This window comes from Idiotropiscis lumnitzeri, chromosome 2 (assembly GCF_059441095.1).
Source record: "Idiotropiscis lumnitzeri isolate Australia: NSW breed Sydney's pygmy pipehorse chromosome 2, RoL_Ilum_1.0, whole genome shotgun sequence".
Lineage (NCBI taxonomy): Eukaryota > Metazoa > Chordata > Actinopteri > Syngnathiformes > Syngnathidae > Idiotropiscis > Idiotropiscis lumnitzeri.
The window spans coordinates 27,799,842-27,822,901 of NC_142392.1; the positions used below are offsets into that span (position 1 = coordinate 27,799,842).

General features: G+C 42.3%; 1 protein-coding gene across 1 annotated transcript in view; it reads left to right on the forward strand.

Annotated features, from left to right (window-relative positions):
• Nucleotides 1–23,060, forward strand: part of LOC148342184 (uncharacterized) — a 60,654-nt gene that overhangs the window by 13,399 nt on the left and 24,195 nt on the right. The window contains exons 3-4 of the mRNA XM_088288088.1: nucleotides 9,058–9,286; nucleotides 9,452–9,778. Of these exons, the coding sequence (XP_088144214.1) occupies nucleotides 9,058–9,286; nucleotides 9,452–9,778 (556 nt within the window). The remainder of the gene's footprint in view (nucleotides 1–9,057; nucleotides 9,287–9,451; nucleotides 9,779–23,060) is intronic.

Below are 23,060 nucleotides of genomic sequence, written 5' to 3' on the forward strand. Positions count from 1 at the left end.
ACCGTGGAAATGAGAAGTAGTTAGTAAATCAACCTTTAAAAGCCAAACTTACTCCAATGCGTGTTCGTTTTTTTGTGCTCAAGAAGAAAAGTGTCAAATAAAGACTCAACAACTGATTAGAGGCCCGATATTAAGTTTCTTCAATTTCTGGAGTTCAGGAAATAGTACAAAGACAGGTATCTGGTGTTGGAATTTATCTTTATATCAATGTTAGAATTTAATTTTAAACCAATGTAAACTCGAATTAGTAATCTGACTCCAATTTGCGACCTTACCCAACTCTCACTCATCCAACAATATGCGCGCTCGTTCTGCAATAGAAAGGTATCAGGAAGCCGGCATTTTCACGCACGAATGGATTTATTCCCAATACACAGATTTCTACATGGCACCTGGATCTCGGATCCCTCTCAATACAAGTCTACACCTCTCGTGCCACCAACGAATGTGTTCTACCTCCGAGTTGCCCAGTCCTGATTCATACTATACAACATGCAAATGGCACAGACAAAGGCATCCTGGCATGATTCTATTGGCTATGTGTATTGCAGTTAACTTTAGCTCGCTCTCATTGGTCTTTCTCCTCCCGCCGAATCCCGTGGCTCCTCCTGCGTGCGATCCCCCGATGGCCGCTCCTTCCCGGAGTCATCTCGTCTCGCTCAGCACCTTCTGCTTCTAAAACATTCCATTCTTGCACAACCCCCGCAACCAGTTTCGCTCCACCAATCACACTCTCAGCATTTTACAATATCACATTTTCATACATTGGATGCACCAACATCTAATGAACTATGTTAAGCTCAAACTCTTATATTCCTTTAATAGTCAAAAGTATGAAATCCTTTAAGTGTAACTGAAGTTTAGACCATGCTAATGACCAGACACTCAGGAGAGGAATGCAGGAAGATTAGATCACAGCTGCACCACAGGAGGTGTGAACGAGACCCCTCTGAAACAATGGACTTCCATGCCAGGATCACAAAAGTGGCTCCTAGCAGTCCACCCTTTGTTCTGTTTCAGGTTAACTGCCATTTACATTATCCTTTACTGGGCAGCTTTTTCTTTATCTCACGAGAAACTCCACTCGGGCGAGCACAGTCGAAAAATGCGCACCAGCTTTCATCCCAGCTTCAGTTTTTATAGGAGTTTTTTTATGTCAAGGGTAATGTAGGTTGAATCGGTCATCCTCGCTCCCTCCCACGGCACGGGTCCACGTCCAAGGGAAGGTCCTCCCCAGGTTAGTCATCGTCTGGATAAGTTGATTCCCGTCTGGTCCCCAAGACTGGCACGCCAAGGCTGGCCTTCTCCGGCAGGCAGTCTCTCCGTCTCTCTGCCCGCTGGCATTCCTCTAGAATCTTGTTGGTGTGTGCGTGTGTATGTCCAAGTGTCTGTGCGTCTATGAGGAGGCTGCCAGGTTGGCCGAGTGGTCTCAGGCGCCGCGTTCAGTCCCAGTCTCCCCAGGAGGCCAGGGTTCGAATCTCGAATTTCCCCATTGTGGGACTAATAAAGGGAATGTTATGTGCAGGTGTATGTATCCATGTCTGTGTGTGTGTATGCGTACGTGCATGTGGTCCAATCTCCAGTTGTTATGTCTTTCGGGAATGTATTTTTTGCGATAGTGTCTATGTGACACCTCTAGTGCCAAATTTGGTGTGTTTGCATCTCTACAGCCAATTTGGAGAATGTGCTTCGTCGTATTTGACCATGAAGTGCTGTGAATGTGAATGCAGGTCATGGAAATGCTATGTGTGCAAATTTGTTCTCACTACCCAAAATTTCAATAAAGTTCACACATTTAAACGAAGTACTATAAATTTAGCATATGAGAAAAATATAATAAATCAGTAAACATCAGGCCTACCATCCCAGTCATTCTTGTGACCAGTGCTTCTAGTTTCATTTGATAAATGCTTATTGTTTCATCAATGTTTAAAATATTCCGTAAATATGAACCTGCTAAATTAAATAATTGACCTTCTGTCCTGTATCAGTGTTTAAAATAATGCCAGCAATCATAATACAATCCTTCATTTACCATTGCAGTCGTCTTATCATTGCAGTATTTTTATTAATTTCCTTTACCATAGACAGACATTCGGAGTGTTTCCTTACGCTTGTATATGTTGTGGGATGTAAGTGTGTATATACACATGGGGATTTGTGTATTTACGTATATACTGTGTATATTCGCATAGGTTTGCTTTTTCTGAATGTCTGCTGCTAATGTTATACATTAACGGCTACATTGCGCCGCCGCCTCTGTGATCTATACCTTTGCTGCTGTAACACTGCAGATTTACCCATTGTGGGACTATTAAAGGACATCTTTATCTTTATCTTTAAAAACCTTGTGTTGGCGCTTGCAAAATAATTTTCCATAAGATTAAGATTGAACAAAATGGTGAAACAAAAATTTAAAAAGTAAATACTGTCACGATTAAACATTGAATACTAAATTAATCCTAAAGCAGTTCAATGAATCTTGAAATTAATAGTGAATTATTGTAGTTTAATGAATACTGAAACGAATAATGAAATATTAAAGTACTGAAAGAAATACCTAAATCATTTTCGAAAACAATAACAGTTAAGTAATAAAACAGTGACATATTTTCATTTAAAATTCGCAACCACATCGCAACCTGTTGAAAAACTCTGCAAAGGTGCAAATATGTTGACATAAAGTATCACTTTATCATGTCAACTGTTAAAAATAGGGAAATACATTTGGAATACTATCCAACCAACAACATGGTGTCAGATGTTTTAACAAAACCAGCAACAAAAATAAAATTCAATACATCTCTCAAGTTCATATTTGGGAACTAAAATGTTTGTTCATGTGCATACGGTTCAAATCGTACGTTTTTCCAATGTTTAGAAGAAGATAACAATGATTTGCATCGCAAATGGCGACAACTGTCGGTGAGTTGGTGACAGTGCTCCACAAAGCCAGCAGCCAATCATATCACAGCGGGGTGTGTCCTGTTCTTCCGCTTTCGTGACGAACAGGAAATCCTTTCAGTGGGACTTTGAAGACGGTCTCTCTTTCATTCGTCTCGTCGAACAAAGAGAAGCACGCGAGTTATCGCCAAGCAGAGACCAAGTGCGGATTTGTTGAGATTGACGTTTGAAAATGTGTGAAAGAACGACACCCAAGTACAAAGTGGAACTTTGTGGAATAAAAGAAGAGAACGAAGCAGGTTTTTACACGTCTAACTCTCATTTGCTTTGTAAAGAACGACTTTTTATCGTTAAAAATATGCATCACAACATTAAGTTGTTTGGGGAAATCGTTCAAGGTTATTGCCGTTTTATTTTTAATTATTGCCTTTTACTTGCCGGGTTGCTGAACATTTGTTTATGCCAAATGAAATCAGTCCAGAAAATATATGCCAAAGAATAACCTTTAGTGGGGGATAAACTCCGTGTTTTTTTTCTCAGTTTAAAATTTGAACTGAATATTTAACATTTTACTTATTCCGGTTTTTATATGTTGTTAAAGAAATTTAGTATGTCATGTCATCATGTTTCAAAACTATGCATGTAGTGTATTTTTATATCCACTGTTGGAGTTGAGCCACCGAGAAAATCAGAAAAATTTCGTAAATGAATCTTAAAAGCCAAACTTACTCCAATGCGTGTTCGTTTTTTGTACTCAAAAAGAAAAGAACCAAATAAAGACTCAACAACAACTGATTGGAGTTTTGATATTTTAGTTTCTTCGATTTCTGGAGTTCGGGAAATAGTACAAATACAGATATCTGGGCGTCTTTTTCTTAATCTGACGAGAAACTGTACTCGGACGAGCACAATCGAAAAATGGCGCGCTGATCTCAGCCCAGCCTCACATTTTATAGGAGGTTTTTTATGTCAAGGGTCATGTAGGTTGAATCGGTCGTCCTTGCTCCTTCCCCCGGCCCGTCCACGTTCCAGGTCCAAGGCTGACCTTCTCAGGCAGTCTCTCCGTCTCTCCTGCTCACATTCCCCTGTAATCTCGTCAGTGTACAGATTGTGTGGTGTATGTTTTCCCAGATCAAATTGTTGTGTTTTTGGTGTTCTTGATCGCGTCCCGGTGACGTCCTCCCCGGCCCAACTTGATATGTTTGTATCTTCTATGGCCTATGTGGAGAATGTGTTTTGTCGTATTTGTCCATGAAGTGCTATCTGGTTTGTCATCAGTTTGTCCTGAGCAGACTGAATTTGTTTGTTCTGAATGAGAGTGTGGGTCATGAAAATACTATGTGTGTAATTTTGAGGTTTTACATTTAAACGAAGTCATATAAATGCATCAGTAAACACCATGACTACAATCCCAGTCAATCTTATCGATGCACTGTACTTCTACTTTCATTTGATAAATGCTTTTTGTTTAATCAATGTTGGCAGAGTGGTACTACGCAGCAGTAGTATCGCGTCCAACTATTTTCAGGATCAGCAAACCAGAATTTCTGTATTGACAGAGGAATAACTGCACACAACCTGTCTCGTCTGACAGTGTGGAAGAAGTGATTTTATTCTGAGGCTACAAAGGATAAAAGGGATGAAAGGGGCGGCACATCATAAGCATGCATGTGACAAAGTAATACATCATAAACATACGTAACAAAGTAAGGACTTTGAGAGCACATCTTTAACAATCAATGTTGAACATATTCAGTAAATATGAACCTGCTAAATTAAATAATTGACCTTCGGTCCCGTAAGTGTTTAAAATAATGCCAGCAATCGAAATACAGTGAACCCCCAGTTATCGAGACCACCCGCGAAAACTGAAAATCCGTGAAGTAGCGTCGCACCTTCAAAAAAAAAAAAAAAACGTGTATATATATATACATGTATATATATATACATGTATATATATATACATGTATATATATATACATATATATACATATATATATACATATACATATATATATATATATACATATACATATATATATATATATATATATATATATATATATATACATATATATATATATATATATATACATATATATATATATATATATATACATATACATATATATATATATATATATATATATATATATAATCCACTTCAAAGAATACTGACTCATTGAGGAAAACGGGGTTATATTAGTTAGTTAAAAAAGAATAGCTAAATTATAGTTGACGTGTTCATGGGGATTGAATATGAATCATAAACAGAAGGCAAAACCAATTGGCATTGGCATTTGTAAAATATGATGAGGGATTAAGTTGGTGAGCTCTTATGGGAGACGGGGCGAGACGCGAATGGATTGAAGCTTCCGCCAGTGACCCGTCCAATAGTGTCACCACCACTCAGCTGTGCCGGGTGGCCGTCCTCGAGGACGTGCGCCTCCCAGTTACTGACATCATGCGGAACAGTCCGTCAATGAGAAACTGCTAATCAGTATGAGTAGAACCCCCGTTTTTGCATCGATGAAAGAAAATATTGTATTGGATGTAGAAAAAGAATTGTTACACTAATTCACCGGGAAAAGAAAAAAAGAATATGGGGGGAAAAAAATTAAATAAAACGGGGCGGAAGCAGCTCATGCAGCAGCCGACGCATGCAGCTCCCATTGCGTCTGCTCTTTCCGTTTCCGCTGCTCCTGGGCCAGGTTCTGGTGACGCAGCGCCACAGCAGGCTTGTTGTCCGCACCGACCAGTCAACAAGGTCACGTAACAGAAGTAGGGGTGGTTATAGACATGGGTTGTGAGTGGGGCGTGCTTTTGCTGTGGGATGTGGTGTCACTGGGTGATGAGCGGTCCAAACCGAGCCACTTCCTGAAATGTGCCATCCTGTGGTCCAGCGCCACGCCAGTCACAAAGAGGTCCTCTATCACGGGGGCGCCATCGCTACCCCCTCCTCCGACAACGCTTCTATGGCTTCCAAACGCACACTTGACGCCTCAACCCGATTGGGAACCCATTCCACGATAGGGGTGCCCGCGGAGCCTCAGTATTCAAGGACCGGCAGGTCTTGGCATTCCGGTGACGATTGATGGACAACAGTTTTTGATGGTGGAACAAGATATTCCACGCTTTGCAAGCTCCTTCTGCATATCACAGTGAGCAACAACACTGTCACCCTTGTGGGACTCTTGAGATTGGCCGAGTCACTGCCGTGGACCGAACCCGCACTTGTGAAACATTGGAATTTGAGTGGGACTGAATTTCCAGAAGGGACTGAATTTGACTGTGCACTTCCGCCAGGGGAAGCATATGTTGTCCTCCGTTCCAGTCAACTGGGCCGCTCTGAGACCAAGGTCTCCATCCTCCCGCGGGTGGTACGTCCTGTTCCTGCTCTGGTTTGCCCAGTGAAGCTGCCTCCACCCATTCAAACCACCAATTGGTCCTTTGCATTGAACACTGAGTTATGATTATTTGGTTTGTCGGGATGCATTCACCCAATTCCGAGGGTCAGAAGTGCATCTTGCATTAGGATTATGTTTTTGTGATGTCTACCGGTGCTGCCTCGCATGTGTGCCTTGCCCCAGAGCAGAGGAAACGCTATGAATTGTCTATGATCGCTGAGCCACAAATCACATTAACTATCGGTGCGCATCATCATACTAAAGATTTCGGCCCATTGGTGAAGACTTTTGGCAGAGTTAATTTTTGATGTCGAATACTCCGTCACAAGAAGGGTGTGGTGTTTCAGCACCCATTCCGAATTCTTCTGTGACGGAACATTTTCCGAATTTCTCGCACTATGGTAGACAGTGAATGGTTCCCTCTGAAGCGAAAGCTCTGTTTGCATCTCTGCCAGAGGGGTTGTGGACCCGGGGTCTGACTGATGTTGTGCTCTGCTCCACAGCTTCCCCAATTTGTTTTTGCGATATCTGCGAATGTTTTTATATTATTGTGAAAGAAATTAAGTTTGTCATGTCATCATGTTTCAAAACTATGCTTACGGGTTAATAGAAGGTCACAAAAACATGGACCTCTTAAAAAGGTGGTAACAGAGTTGTGTCTATGCTGGCAGTTGAGCAGGAAGCCACAAAAACCGATGCACGTCTTGAACCGTGTTCGACAGGAAACCGTTTAGCTCGCATTTAACAGAATTGTGACCCAAACATGTCTTGCAAGCTGAAACCGTTCGAACAACAGGAAGAGTGTGGACGGGTGTGATGAAGTCAAAGTGTTCATGTTTTTCCATTCTTTATGGGTTGGCATATATAAATTGCTTCAATAAAACGCCGCACAGGAGCGGGAACGCTTTTCTCTTTGCCGGACTGCTCCTCGCAAGTGACAAAGACAATCTTGGCTGGGTGATTTATTTGTGCAGGCTTGTCTCGTTTTTGACAAAAACCTCTCTGACATATCATGTTCAAGCAATTCCTTATGGAATGATTCAACCTGACTCTAAAAACTGTGCACACTGCGGCAAAAAGATCAATGGCGGTTGATGAATTTTAGTGGATAAAACAAAGGAATAATTAAAAAAAAAATCAAATACGTATTGGTCTCATGAACTTTGTACTGGCTCGGTCAATGAACCTACGGTGGCTCTGCACTGTTTTGTGCACATGTGCATAGTTTCACCTCATCCAAACATTTAAAATACATTGAATGCATCCATCCAGGGTTGCACGGATCTCATCAGTGAACAAGCGCATGCTGCAAGGAATGCATCTGCATCTTTGGCTTACTATGGGCTTAAAAAGGGAGAACGTCAAAACCCCCTTTTCTACCAACAAGGCCAGGAACATTTATTTCCCGGTCATAAAGTTCCTGTGGCCCAGGTGGTTTGCATCACCCCGTAACTCAGTTCCTGGTAATTTATGCAAATGACAATGTTGTGTTACTTTGTTACTCATTACTGACACCCTATGGCTGTTAAGCATCATTGCAGTTCCAAAATAATTCAGTGAACTCTTAAAATATTATGGTGTATCCTAGTTGAATTAGAATACATATTGGATAACTTTAAAATATACAGTCATTATTCAATGACCCCCAGTGATCTGCATCAATATGTTTGGGTCCCACAACAGGTGTTCCATCAGACGCACACAATAGCCTGTGTGTGCTAACTTCAGCTCGCTTCCAGAAACGTCTGTGACCATGTCAGGAATGAAATCGGGCATCAGCCGCAACGTGCTTCCTTTTTAAATGCTCGTTTATCACTGTTGTGCTGCTAAAGGGAGGTTTACATCGTAGGACGTAATTTTGTGAAATGCCCCCATGGTCCGGTCCAAGTTGGGGTTGCACACATTGCTCCGTATGCGGCAGGCACAAGTCAAGGTAGCACAGTAGAAATAATATAAGACAAAGTCGTTGCATGAGGTTTGACTTGACCAAACCAAATGTGTGTTTGTCTTTTTGTGTCCTGCAGACATCAGACAAAATGATCTCTGTTCTGTGAAAGAGGAGCCAGACTTGACTCACATCAAAAAGGAGGAGGAGGAGGAGGAGGAGGAGGAGGAGGAGATCAACAAGTCACCAGTGAACATTCTCCCTATAAAGACTGAAGATGAAAACAAGGATGAGAGTGAGGACAACAGAGGGGCGGAGCCTCCAAGCAGCAGATCAAGTAGTCACGTGACAACAGAAGGTGATGAAGACCAATGGGGACCATCACAAGTACATAATGAGGACACATCAGACGCTCATGACAATGATGATGATGGGCAAGCCAAAGGTGAAAGGGCATGTCACACTGACTCATTAACTTCAAAGTTGTCTTTAAAAGGGCACAAAAAAACACACTATGGAGAAAAACCCTTTTCCTTAACAGAACAGACAAAAACACACACTGCAGAACCTCTTTCTTGCTCAGTTTGTGGTAAAAGCTTCTCCCAAAAGTCGCATTTAACAAGCCACACAAGAACACACAGTGGAGAAAAACCTTTTTACTGCTCAGTTTGTGGCAGAAGCTTCTCTCATAAGTCAACTTTAACAAAACATAGAAGAACACACAGTGGAGAAAAACCCTTTTCCTGCTCAGTTTGTGGCATAAGCTTTTCTGCAAAGTCAACTATAACAAAACATAGAAGAACACACAGTGGTGAAAAACCTTTTTCCTGCTCAGTTTGTGGAAAATGCTTCTCGAGAAAGGCATATTTAACAGAACACACAAAAACACACAGTGGTGAAAAACCTTTTTCCTGCTCAGTTTGTGGCAAGAGTTTCTCTCAAAAGCCAGATTTAACAACACATAGAAGAATACACAGTGGTGAAAAACCTTTTTCCTGCTCAGTTTGTGGCAGAAGCTTCTCTGATAAGTCAAATTTAACAAAACATAGAAGAATACACAGTGGAGAAAAACCTTTTTTCTGCTCAGTTTGTAGGAAATGTTTCTCTCAAAAGTCACGATTAACAGAACACACAAGAATACATGCTGCAGAAAAACCCTTTTCCTGCTCAGTTTGTGGAAAGAGTTACTTTCGTAAGTCGTCTTTAACGAGCCACACAAGAACACACAGTGGAGAAAAACCTTTTTCCTGCTTAGTTTGTGGCAAAAGTTTCTCTGATAAGTCAAATTTCACAGAACACACAAGAACACACAGTGGAGAAAAACATTTTTCTTGCTCAGTTTGTGGAAAATGCTTCTCTCAAAAGTCAAGTTTAACAAAACACACAAGAAAGCACACTGGAGAAAAACCTTTTTCCTGCTCAGTTTGTGGTAGACGCTTCTCTGTAAAGTCACATTTACAAATGCACACAAGAACACACAGTGGAGAAAAACCTTTTTCCTGCTCAGTTTGTGGCAAGCGTTTCTCTCAAAAGTCGAATTTAACACAACATAGAAGAACACACAGTGGAGACAAGCCATTCAGTTGCAGCGTTTGTGCTAAAAAATTCTCCACTAAACAGCATGCGGAGAGTCACAATTGTGCTGGTGAGAATAGCAGCGATCCTTGAAGCTTTAAAGATAGACTACAAAAAAACTGAAGAAACTGACTCTTTGTGGTAAGATGTAAATGTGATTTTGAATGAAATATGATAAATTTAATTTTGCAAAGCTCTTTTATTGACACTAGGCCAATGTGATCATTGCCAGAAGAACCATTGTGTCTGAGGGGTGATGATTTTTTTTTTGTGTTTACTTCAAACATGTAAATAAAATTAATTGCCTTTGCCTGGAATAACATTTTTTAACATTATGCTTTTCAGTTGTCTTTTTAATTGTACCTAATGGAAAAGGTGTGAGAAGAAACAGTGCTTATGAAATCGGTGCCTTCCACAATCATCAATAAAATCACTTGTTCCACTTGCTCAACTGGCCTTCATTACGCTGTGTGAAAAGGTGAAAAACAGATCTCGAAGTTGAACTAAAAAAAGAACAAGTAAGAGAAATGCGAATAGTCTGTTTCTCTCAAAGGTTTTGGTATGTCAGGAGTTGGCAACTTGATGGCGACTGGAGTCAGCGCTGGTTTTCTCGGTGTGTTTGGCTGGCTTGTATATGTATGGTCCATTAAACATAACTCAAACTCTTCAAATATCCCCTCACATACATTTAATATTACGCTTTTTGAATAAATTTCTGACTGGCTAAATACACTTTCTAGGTTGAGCTCTATCAAGCGTTTGGGGTTTGTTGCTAAGCAGAATCTCACTTCGGAAAAACTTTCATTTTGTCAAATATACCAAATATTTTTGTTCATGCTATATTATATTTGTTTTACTTTGGATTGCTTATATAATGAAATCGGGAAATATTAAAATGTAAAATTAGCAATGTCAGGTTTAAAAGGTCCTGACGCCTTCATTAGACTGAATTAAATGCAGAGAACCAGAGGAATAACCAGGGAAGGTTTTGTCTTTTCTCCATCGCGATGGGAGGAGAAGCCAGGAAGTGAAGTAGACGTCTTGCCAGTTCACTCTCCCGTACTCTCACTGACTTCTTCGCCCATCCCTCTGGACTTTATTCAAAGAAAAACGAAACCTATGGAAAGTGAAACTTAAAACAAGCGTGTGGGTGTGCGCATGTGTGCTGAAGCAATGATGTGCGTGTCTGTGAGTGTGTGTGTAATTATCATTGATACAAATAGTGTATAAAAAACATGATTAAAAATACACAAACTATTTACATACTCTCACATTTCCCCCCTGTTTGTCGGATTTAAATCATGTCCATACGGCTTTAAGATGAGTCATCAGGTAATAAAACATATAAAAATACATTTCAATGTGCCTAGTGAAAAATAACAAAACTGTCTCCACGCAGAGCTTGTCTCTGGGGGACTCGATGCAGGCCCCTTGCCTCGCTGTAGGAGGAGACAGCCGTCTTTACCTCCCGGATCTTCGTGCGTGGGGCTTGGGCGACAAGTCCATATTCATTTTACGTTTCAGTGTCCAGTTCGAGTTCGTCATTGTCCAGTTCGAGTTTGTCATACTCAACATCAATCAGATTGTAATGTTACTTTTGGGCAACAAACATGCAATTAATCATCATTTTTGTCATAAAAATAATGCAACAAAAACAGACTACACATAACAAAAAATGAAAACCATAATTATCCCGATATATATTGTGTCTTTCAAATTCTTCATAGTGGTCATAACATCAATAATTGTTTCATTTTTAAAACTTTAAATGCAATTATGTTCTTCAATCAAGGTTCAAATTTCTTTATGTACGTCATTAATTTCCAAACCATATCTAATCTTTTTATTCTGTGGCTTCAACATTCGTATCTGTGGCTGGTGGTGTGGTTCTGATGTGCGTGTGGTCCGAGATTGTGACTCGGGGAGGGATTCGCGTTGCTAGGCCTTTAGCTGGAAACCGGTGAAGCTTGTACTGCAACTGGTGGATCCAGCTGCCACGCCCCGCGACCTTTGCAGCGTCGGGGTCACCGCCATCATGTGGCGAGGGCCATCTCAGCATTCACTTCCCCCCAACGGAGTCGTTTCAACACCTTGAAGAAGAGTTGGTCTTCCACACGGACGTGAATTCTCTGTGAATCAGAAAAACACTTGACCAGTATTTGCGTCTTTTGCATCTTTTTCGGTCAAACATGTTTTTTGTTGGTGGTTCTGATGAACCTGAGAGTCTATAGGGGATAGTGTCTTTCCTTCGGCTGGCATTGTCCTCATTGCTGTGATTGAAACACAGTCTGGCCATTGTCTCCTTTTTTTTTTTTTTTTTTTTTTTCATTAGTGCGTTCCACAAGTCCTGCAGACTATATGCACAGTGACGCTTTGAGTCCATTTTTAACAACTGTCCCACTTGTTACAACATCATTCACAAAATGCATCATTTTCACTTCAAATCACTTCTTGAAATTCCAAATGTCAGGATAATTTGATTACACAACACTTTTCCCAATCGTTTTTAGCATCAGCATGTGTTGTTGGAAACAGCTTGATCCATTTTGAAAACATTTTAATTATAACCAAACAATATTGCAACCCAAACAACTAACACTTTGTCTAAAAAAAAGTTTTTTGTTGAAAAGTCTATATGTGGGAACAATTTCATATCATACTTCCCCCTGTTGACACACGACTATCTGCTCGTGTGTCAATCATCTTATTCCTCTAATCAATTAATTAGGCAGCCAGGATTTGCCATCTGCCAATTTGCTGATCCTGTCCTCAGCAATGTTTGCACCTTTGTTCTCACATGTGCATGTTATATTAGTGATGCCTTTTTCCCTGGCCTGAGATCAACTTGTCAAGTTGATTTACTGTGTGTGTGGGGGTGGGGTGGGGGTGTGGGTGTGTGTGTGTGTGTGCTTTCATGAAACCTCTTGTGCTATGTTGACTCTGAGGTTATGGCTTGGCTCCAGCCTTTATTCAATCGTAATCGTGTCATTTTCTGTTCAGAGAATTTTTTTTTTATTTACAAATACTTACTTAGACGTGCTTTATGCGCAACTTTTCTTTTATCTTTTGTGATTTTTAAAGCACCCGTTCGCCCAAAATCAACAGAACACAAGAACATTTTATCTTGACTGTGAGTTCACATTGTAACCATACAGCTCATACAAGATGGGAAACTCCAAATTTTAATTAGCTCACAACCGCCTACGCTCTTCCTGCTTATCCTAACAATTTCTCTCTTTTACAAGTTATCTGTTGGTATCGCACTACTAATACTCCCATCGCATAAAAGTCAGCGTGATTTCTTCCTACAACCTTGGTTCTCAGACACTTTCTTATCAGTCTGGAAGGTGCACCTGGTCTTCATGTCTTTACACGTCTTAACTCCTCCAGTCGGGAGGAAAAAATGTCAAAAAGTCAAGTCCTGGGTTTGGTGAAAATTTGGACGGCTCCACAGTCGTGTGGCGCCTTCTAAATGGTGCGTGGAAAAAGAATGACGCTGGGCTTAAATGCATCGCACCTTATTAATGTAATGTTACAATTAAATCGCCGTGCAATGTGAATGTCGTGTGATGGAATGTCATTTTTTCATTCCTTAAAGCAGCAGTGAAAGCTCTTGATCACACTCTTAAGTGGTTCTCTGCCACGAAATCCAAATTGTTGTGACTAATATGCAAATGGATTCACTTTCCTGTGTTTCTGCAGCAACACAAGTCCATGAAGCCATTTTTTGCAGTCACTGTTTGCCCAAATGGCTTATAATAATAATTTGGTAGTGCATTAAGATGCTTTGTAAATACAATCTTGCAGTGTATCTCCACAAGTTCCAACATACACAACCCATTTTATGGCCATGATACTGTTGTTTTAAACTCACCCTAAGCCTGTTGGGCTCTTTCTCTGCCGCATAAATTACAGCCCTGAGAGACTTTGGGCTCCAACTTTATCTATGAAAGGTCAGGGACTTAATGGAGGTCATGAAAGTCCCAAGGAAAGTGTTTACACAAAAGTGGTCTGGCAAAGTTTTATTACTATTTTTCTTCCCGCTTATCACTGACAATGCGTCCTTTTAAAATTTTGACTTTTGTTTAAATTCGCCCTTGCTTATTGATTCTGATATTAAAGTCCAATTGTCAGTGTATCACGGCTTAATAAGCAAAACGCATGTTGATGTAGAAGTCCTTCTACACACACTTTTATGTTAGGTTCTTTCTTTCGCCATGTGATCCTCTGTTGCTTCTCTCTTCGTCCTGAAAAGTTATTGTTTATCACAAGACTCTCTGCTTCCTTCTTTTTTAAAATGTTTTCTCTTTTTCTTCCTTCTGCTCAACACGTTCAAGCTTTTTGTGCATAATTTAGAATCTTCTTTTCCATTTTACAAGTTGGCCAATTTAAATTAGGTTGTTTTATTTGAAAAGCCTGTAATTCTCTTTTTCCCTTTTCACATAATCACAAATTTCTTATCACAGAATGAACATGTTAATTCTATTTTATCTTTTATTTTTTTTCTCTAATCTTGACTCAATTTCTAATTTCTAATTTCTTCTCTGCTTTAATGAAAATTATAGCCCTTGCCAAATTTTTCCTGTATCATTTATATTTCTGCATTTCATTGCATCTCTGGCCTACTTTAATATAAACATGATCAACTGGAATATGAAATCTAAAATATTTATTTCTTCAATTCACCAAAAAGCAAAATCTAATTTCTATCCTCCTCCTCACAGGAGCCTCTCCACAGTCTGCTCCTAATTTCCAAATTCACTGTAGTTTTTCCACAACCACTCAAACCTACCAATGTCTCGAATCAAAATTTAAAAAATCAAGAAACATCTATGTTTTTGCAAAAATTCCTCATGTTCACTTTCAAAAGCTTCATCCAATTGTTAAAATTTCATAACACCTACTTCTCCCTTTCTGAAGGTGACGCAAGTATACAATTAAGTAAAAACCATCATCAAAATGATATATCTTGTCTATTGAATCATGTAAGTATAAATTGTCTCATCACTAAACTTTTTCTGTAAATTAATCACATCCCCACAACTTGGGCTCTCATTATTCTGTAAAAATAAAACTAATTTCAATTCATGCAACCAACTCAGTGGCCTTCTGGGTCCCTCAACCACACAGGTTCTAATTCTGTTACTCTGTTCCATTTTCCCCTTGCAAATCTGACTATGGCCCCTTTCTCACTTGCCCTATCATTTGAAATTGATTTATTATAAGCAATCCTATCTGCACCAATGTCACATAAAAAGGGTAATTGGTGTCCCATTACCAATACGGTTATTTCAGCTCAATCATTTAATCAAAAGCCAATATCTTTTGTCAATTTAGGAAAACCTCTTCATTTAAAAACTCATCTGTTCTTTAATCTTTCTATCTTAGTCATGCTGAAGGCTGCTTCTTCTCAAGGCAATTTCTTGCTATCTGGCCTTCTTTTAGTGTGGTCTTCCTGTGTGGTTGACGGCAGTTTCTGGCAAAGTGTCCTGATCTGCCACAACTGTAACAAATATCATCTCCGGTGGGAAGGCGTCCTTGTCTCAGCCTCTTCCACCTTGATAAAAGACTTTCTGACCTTTATTCTGATAAAAAGTGTCTATAGACCTCTGTTTCCTTTTATTTTCTATCTTCTCAGCATGGAGGGCGTGATTTACGTACTCCTCCAGGGTACCTGTTGGCAGGCAAATGTAATGTTTATTTACCCACTTATGAATTTCCTCTCTTGATCCTGCATGTGAAGCATTCTTCAACTGCTGTTGAAATGTCCCATCCACATCACCATCTTCCTGCAGCCCGCTGTGGTTTTGAAACACAGCTGTCATTCTCACTTTGTATTGCCCAAATGTCTCATCTTTTCTGTTTCTTGTCACCCTCTTCTCTTTTTAAGGCTACCCTCATCCAATATTCTGTTTCTTCAAAGCCATTTTTCTTCATCTTTTTGTGGTCTTTCTTTGTCTTTGCTATGATTGATTTCTGCAATGCGGCTATTTTTTGTGTTTTTAACTGACCATTAAAACCATGTTCAGCTTTCCATGAGTCTAAATACTGAATTTTATCAAGATCCTGTTTTTTTATGAACTTCCTTATCTTCACTCATCTTTTTAAACCAGCCTAGGCGTCTGGGTTCAATTTCTTTATTTTTCAGAAAACGCACATCAGGCTATTTCTCTCTTTTCTTTTAAGCCTATAAGTTATTTTATTTAATTTCAAATTTAAATGAATTTATCTCCTCAAATCATCTTCTTTATTAATTTCTTTTGTAAATTTGGGAATTATTTTTCTCAATAAGATCTCGTCACTCATAAGTAGCCTTTTGTTGGTTACTAATCCTTGATTCCATTTTATCTCTACTTCATCAATCCTTTTAGCATAATTCCAACCACTTTGATCACTCTCCCTGACATTTAGACACACAGACAGACACTCAGACAGACACACAGACATATACACGGGCCCACAAAACGACACACACAGTTCCATCTTTATCTTTTGCCCATAATAAATACTTTAATTTATCTAATATCGCTCATAATTATGTATGTGCAGCCCTGTAGGGCGAATGCAGCCTCTGCCACAAATGCACACTGTCACTTATACACGCAGCACATTGAGGTGAGCGCTTTTTTGGTTTGTCCATCTTTTATTGGGGTTTTTTGTCTTATCGATGCAGTTCTGTCTGATCTAGTTCTCATTCTATGTGGCGTTACCTGATAATGTGGGTGGTGGGGGGGTAATTCAGGATGCAGGGGGCAGTTGCAACCCCGCCCCTTCTTTACCTTCTTCAACAACACTCTCTGTCATCCTCAAATACTATTCCTGTTTATAACCCTTATTGCATTATACGGGATAAAATACCAAATGGTATTTGTAATCCCCAATCACACCATTCACTCACTTTGCATACAGCAAAATGATCATTCCACATCTGGTGTTGTGTGTGCGGGTTTTTTTTTTTTTTTTTTTCTTCAGCTTCTCTGCAAATTCTTCTCTTTTGCTGTTGTCTGGTCAGCTACTTCTCCAAACCCACACACACACACACACACACGCACGCACGCCCCCTCACGCACGCAAACCCCCACCTTTTTTTTTTTTCTCTTTGTCCTCATACACACACACACAGCTGCGCAGCTTCAAACAATATTCTAATAAAAACCACCAAAAATAATGCCTTATTATTCCCTAAATTTCAATGTGAAATTGTGAGTAGACCTCTAAGTCGTCGATAATTTCCATTTATCGACACCGAGGAACTTTTAATAGACTCTACCGTGCTGTCGGTTTGAACGAGTTACGACCTAATTTCTTCTTTTTGTAACTCCCTAAACAACACGATCCGGTTTAGACGTACCGCAGGACGTTCTTTTTTACCACCGCGTTATCTGTAAGGGAGACCCAGTCTCCCGAGAAACCCAGTTTCTCAATGAGTTACGGCCTAATACTATTTGTAACTCCTTGAATAACGCGATCCGGTTTTTTTCTTTTCTTCTTTTTTTATCAGACGGACCGCAGAACCGTCAATCAACGCAACCGTGCTTTCCGTAAGGGAGACCCAGTCTCCCGAGAAACCCAGTTTCTCAATGAGTTATGGCCTAATTATTTTTCTATAACTCCTTAGACGAGCACGATCCAGTTTCTTTTCTTTTCGACCGAACTACTGCAAAACGGCCGGCGCGCTCTTCCTTACTCACATAAATCACCCCTTACGAATTGTGTTAATATTTTAAATTTTAAAATGGTGGCACAAAATAATTTGAAAAACAATACCTGGCTTCCTCCGGATCCGCCTGGTCCGACAGGGAACCGACATCCGGGCGGACGGCCGCGCCGCAGCTCAGGGACCCGCTTTCAAATGGTGAAGCGCTGACGTCAGATTCGTTGGCCCCCGAAATATCCAGCGACGTTCGCCCGTCCGGGTGTGGCTCCCGGGTTGACCGGCACCAATAAATGTCAGGTTTAAAAGGTCCTGACGCCTTCATTAGACTGAATTAAATGCAGAGAACCAGAGGAATAACCAGGGAAGGTTTTGTCTTTTCTCCATCGCGATGGGAGGAGAAGCCAGGAAGTGAAGTAGACGTCTTGCCAGTTCACTCTCCCGCACTCTCACTGACTTCTTTGCCCATCCTTCTGGACTTTATTCAAAGAAAAACGAAACCTATGGAAAGTGAAACTTAAAACAAGCGTGTGGGTGTGCGCATGTGTGCTGAAGCAATGATGTGCGTGTCTGTGAGTGTGTGTGTAATTATCATTGATACAAATAGTGTATAAAAAACATGATTAAAAATACACAAACTATTTACATACTCTCACACATACGTTGTAACATATGGATGGTAATAATTCTTCATTTCTACTTCTAACATAGTGCAACTGTTGTTTTTTGGGGGAACTTCTGGCATCAGCTAATTTGACACCAATACAATCTTTTTCCAACCACCAGAGTGTCTCAGAAGTTTTTTTATATCACCACTCCAGCCTTGCTTGTCGACCTGTCCGGAGGGAAGCTGGGCCAGACCCGCACATCTACAACAATAATATACCACAAACTTTAAAAGTCGTTGTTTATTAAACAGTAAATGGCGATAAAACCCGTCTTCACTCATTCAAAACTGTGGAAAACATTGCCACCTATAGGCTAGAAAACGCAATTGCAGTCTTTCAATTTGTCCCTCTCCGACCACTTCCGGGAATCTCAAATAAATAGAAAAGCCGTTTTTCCATTTTTGCTCGTGTTATATTCTATTTTTGTAGTCGAAACAAAATTTTAAATTCAAGCTGTTTTGAGACGTTTCCTTCCTTGTTGCAGAAAACAAACAAGCTGCATTTCAATTTGGGAATTTATTTTTTAAAATGAAAATCAAATAACCAGTTGTTTTTCCTTTGTTAATATCTGCTTCCAAATATAATATAACTACTTTTCAACAAACACGTCCTTCACTAACTCATACATAATTTTTATGCCAATATGGGCGTGGTCTGGAATAGTTACTTCAACAGGCACTCAGTGTTACTCCTGTCGAGTTCAATCAAGGCTCAACTTTGTTCTTCGGTTTGAACAGATGTGATGTGTTGATTGTAGTCGTTTCTCATTGAGAATGCAGTGGTGCCCCCTGGGTAACTTGTTGATGACGTAAGTTGTTGTTGAGCGCTGAACGAAAAATACTGTAACGTTGTATAATAAGTCAGGCCAATTTGTCCATCCATCCATTATTAAGCCAAAAACGGCTGCTGTTGGCCGCAACCACGCCGATCAGACCACAACCAAACACAACGACAACAACAGCGGGACAAAGACCAGGAACCTTCTCGAGGTGTCCCGCGAAGGGCTTCTTCATGGAGGAGCCCTGCGAATCCTGGCTACTACACTCAGACTCGCGTCGTGGGAGGCGCCCTTTTCCCTTATCGGAGCTGCATTGCCCGTCCTGCATCTGCGATCTCTTCTTCTTAGGGCGGGCGACATCGACTGTGCCGCCTGTCGACGGGGGTTCCACAGGAGCTGCTCCGGCCTGTCCCGATATTCAATGGACATACAAGGCTTCGTCTGCAGAATCTGTTTGGGCTCTCTCCGCCTGCACGGGTGGCACGGGCCAGTCGTAGCGTCCCCACTTCATCTATAACTATCACCCCGTCATCTCTTGCCCCCAACTCTACGTCACCCATTCCCCCCGCTACTCCCACACGCGAGTCTAGCGCTTCTGAGGATTATCCTCAGGCGCCTCGAGTGATTTAACAACAACAACAACGACAACAACATAACGTTCACTCCCCTGCTGCCTTCACAGCCTCCACAGAAAAGAGGAAACACAGAACCCTTGAACTATTTACAAAGTCATTACACTGCCCTCCCCTTTATCAAGAACCTCGTCCCGAGGGCGTCATTCAACAAAGTCACTGAGGTGACCCGGTGGTCTCCTCTGTCGCTGAGGCCGCCCCGAGGCATGTCCGCTCGGAACAGCCAGTGTAGCATCAGGCGATGAGTCCTCAACTGTAGCCGCCTATGGGGGTGAGAGTGGAGGTACAATCCGCCGTCTTGGAGGGTTGGGATTCGAAACCCACTGTGAGTGTGTCCGCGACCCAGACTGCTGCTGTGGAACGGCACCACCTCTATCTGGGGCCAGTCTGTCTCTGTGGAGGGCTACCCGTCTGCCACCAGGTGGCAGCTGCACCCTATACACCACCTCTCCTATCCTCTCCAGCACGCCACACGGCCCCGCCCAGTGCCTGTCCAATTTAGGACACCTGCCCTTTTTCCTTTTTGGGCTGGACACCCAAACCAGGTCTCCAGCCTTAAAGTCCGTCCCTCTGGCCTTCATGTCATAATTCCTTTTCTGCCTTACACCTGCCTTCTGTAAATGGTCGCGAGCAAAGACACGTGCTGACTCCAACCTTTCTTGAAGTCTCCTGGCATACTCTGGTCCTGGTGGCACGGCTGGTGTATCAGGGGGTCTGCCAAAAGCCATTTCCACCGGTGTCCGTAGCTCACGCCCCAGCATGAGCAGGGCAGGTGTACATGAAGTGGAATACTGTACAGCGGACCTGTAGGCCCACAAAACCAGAGGGAGATGCCTGTCCCAATCTCGTTGGTGCTCCGCTGTGATAATTGCGAGTTGTTTTGCCAAGGTCCTGTTAAAGCGCTCAATGAGCCCATCACTTTGAGGATGCAGAGGTGTGGTGCGCGTTTTCCTCGTGCCCAGTCGCTCACACATTGCAGTGAACACAGCCGACTCAAAGTTTCTCCCTTGGTCGCTGTGAATGACCTCAGCTGCCCCAAACCTTGTAAACATGCCTTCCACCAGCGCGTCTGCAACAGTCTCTGCTTCTTGGTCGGGGATGGCATATGCTTCTGGCCATTTCGTAAAATAGTCCATAGCAGCTAGGACATAACGGTTGCCTTTGTCAGTGCGTGGAAAGGGGCCCATTATGTCCACCGCAATCCTCTCCATAAGAGTGCCCACTGCTAGCTGTTGGAGGTGGGCACGAGACCGGCCTGGTGGGCCCTTGTGCGCTGTGCAGAGGTCACAACGGCGACAAAAGTCCTCAACATCTCGCCTTAGTTGGCCCCAATAGAAACTTTGCCGGAGTCTGCGAAGTGTTTTCGACACACCAAAGTGTCCTGCCCCTGCAGGCCCAAGAGAAGCTTTCAACACAGCCTCTCTCAGAGCCCTGGGGACGACCACCTGCCATCTATCCTCACCAGTAGCAGGCTCCTTCCAAGCTCTCTGGAGCACCCCATCCTTGACCTAAAGAGTCCCAATCTTTGAATACAGACCTTTAGTGGCAGGCGAGTGTCTAGCGACCTCCTCCCATTTAGGGTTTTGACCCGACTCGACCCACTGCAATACAGGTCGGAGGTCAACATCCTGTTGCTGCTGCTTCCTCCATTCAGGTGCCTCCACAACCTGCACCTCCCTACATACGGGGTCGACATGATCATGCGCGGGGCTTTGCTCATCACCACAAAGTTCCTTCTCTCGGGTCTCTCTCTTCTCGCAGAAGCGGCAGCCAGCAAGAGCACAAGGGCGTCGAGACATAGCGTCAGCGTTGGCATGGTGATTTCCAGCTCTTCAGTTCACGCGGGTTGCTGGGAGTAGGTCAGTCCCTCACGGCTCGCACTTTCTCCTCCAAAGTGCTAATGCCTTCCCTTCCAACTTTATGTCCCAGGAACTCAAGCTCTCTCCTCATGAAGCAGCACTCGTCAGGGTGAAGCTTCAGACCCGCAGTGGAAATTCTTTGTAAGACCTGGCGCAGGGCCTCCAAGGCTGCATGGAAAGAGTTCCCATGGACCAGGATGTCATCCAAATAGACCAAACATTCCTGTCGGGGGATGCCAGCCAGCACCTTGTCAGTAAGCCGCTCAAAGGTAGCAGGTGCATTACACAGGCCGAAACAGAGAACTCGAAACTGCCACAACCCCCTGCCAGTACAGAAAGCAGTCTTTGGCCTGCCTTCCGGGCTGAGGGGCACCTGCCAATATCCACTGCGCACGTCTAATGAGGAGAACCAGGACGATCCATACACCAGATCCAGAGTCTCATCAATGCGGGGCAGTAGATAGGAGTCTTTCTTGGTCACGCTGTTTAAGGGTCTATAGTCCACACAGAACCTTTTCTTCACCGTCTTTTTTTTTACCATGACAACCCCTGAGGCCCAAGGGCTGTCAGATGGCTCAATGATGCCAGCTTTCAGCATCTCGTCAATTGCGCTGTCCGCATCTGCCTGATGTGCAAGGGGAAGGCGGCGGGGGCGTGCTTTGATAGGTCGTGCATCCCCCGTGTCAATTTCGTGCTGCACCAAGTCTGTTCGGCCCACCTCCTCTTCTGTCAGCACAAAAATGTCCTTAAAGTCCCACAACAGTTGCCACAGCTCCTCCTGTTGCTTGGGTTCTAAATCATCACTGGTGCGCTTCTACACTTCGCGCACTGCCGTTAATCTGTCCACTCCACCTGTCATGGACCACGGGGCCGGGGAAGAGGAATGCTCATCAATGTGGGCATCTGATGTGGGTGGAGAAGTCATAGGAGCCAGCGGTTCATGGGTGGGATCAGACTCCTGCTGTGCAATGGCTGCGCTCGACGTCGGAAGGAATGACTTTTCAGGCTGTGTAGGGCGCACCATTTCAACTGTGGGGCGTCTGGGAAAAGCCAACGTGTTCCTCCCCAGGTCAAGGACGCACTGGGCTGTTCGTACAAAATCCAGTCCTATAATGCAGGGGTCGCGTACCGCGGCAACCCACATCCGAAAGTTCATGCATAGTCCCCCCACTTGGATAGTCACCACCCCCCTTCCAAGCATAGGGGTGAGCTTTGTTCTTTTTATAGTTCAACTTCTAGTTCAGTTTTTCACTTTTTCACACAGCGTAATGAAGGCCAGTTGAGCAAGTGGAACAAGTGATTTTATTGATGATTGTGGAAGGCACCGATTTCATAATCACAGTTTCTTCTCACAACTTTTCCATTAGGTACGATTAAAAACACAACTGAAAAGCATAATGTTAAAAAATGTTGTTCCAGGCAAAGGCAATTAATTTTATTGACATGTTTGATGTAAACACCAAAACAAATCATGATCACTCAGACACGTTGGTTCTTCTGGCACAGATCACATTGGCTTAATGTCAATAAAAAATCTTTGCAAAATTAAATATATCATATTTCATTCAAAATCACATTTACATTTTACCACAAAGAGTCAGTCCCTTCAGTTTTTTTGGTCTTTTTTTTAAGCTTCATGGATCGCTGCTTTTCTCACCAGCACAATTGTGACTCTCAGCACCCTTTTTAGAAAAGAAT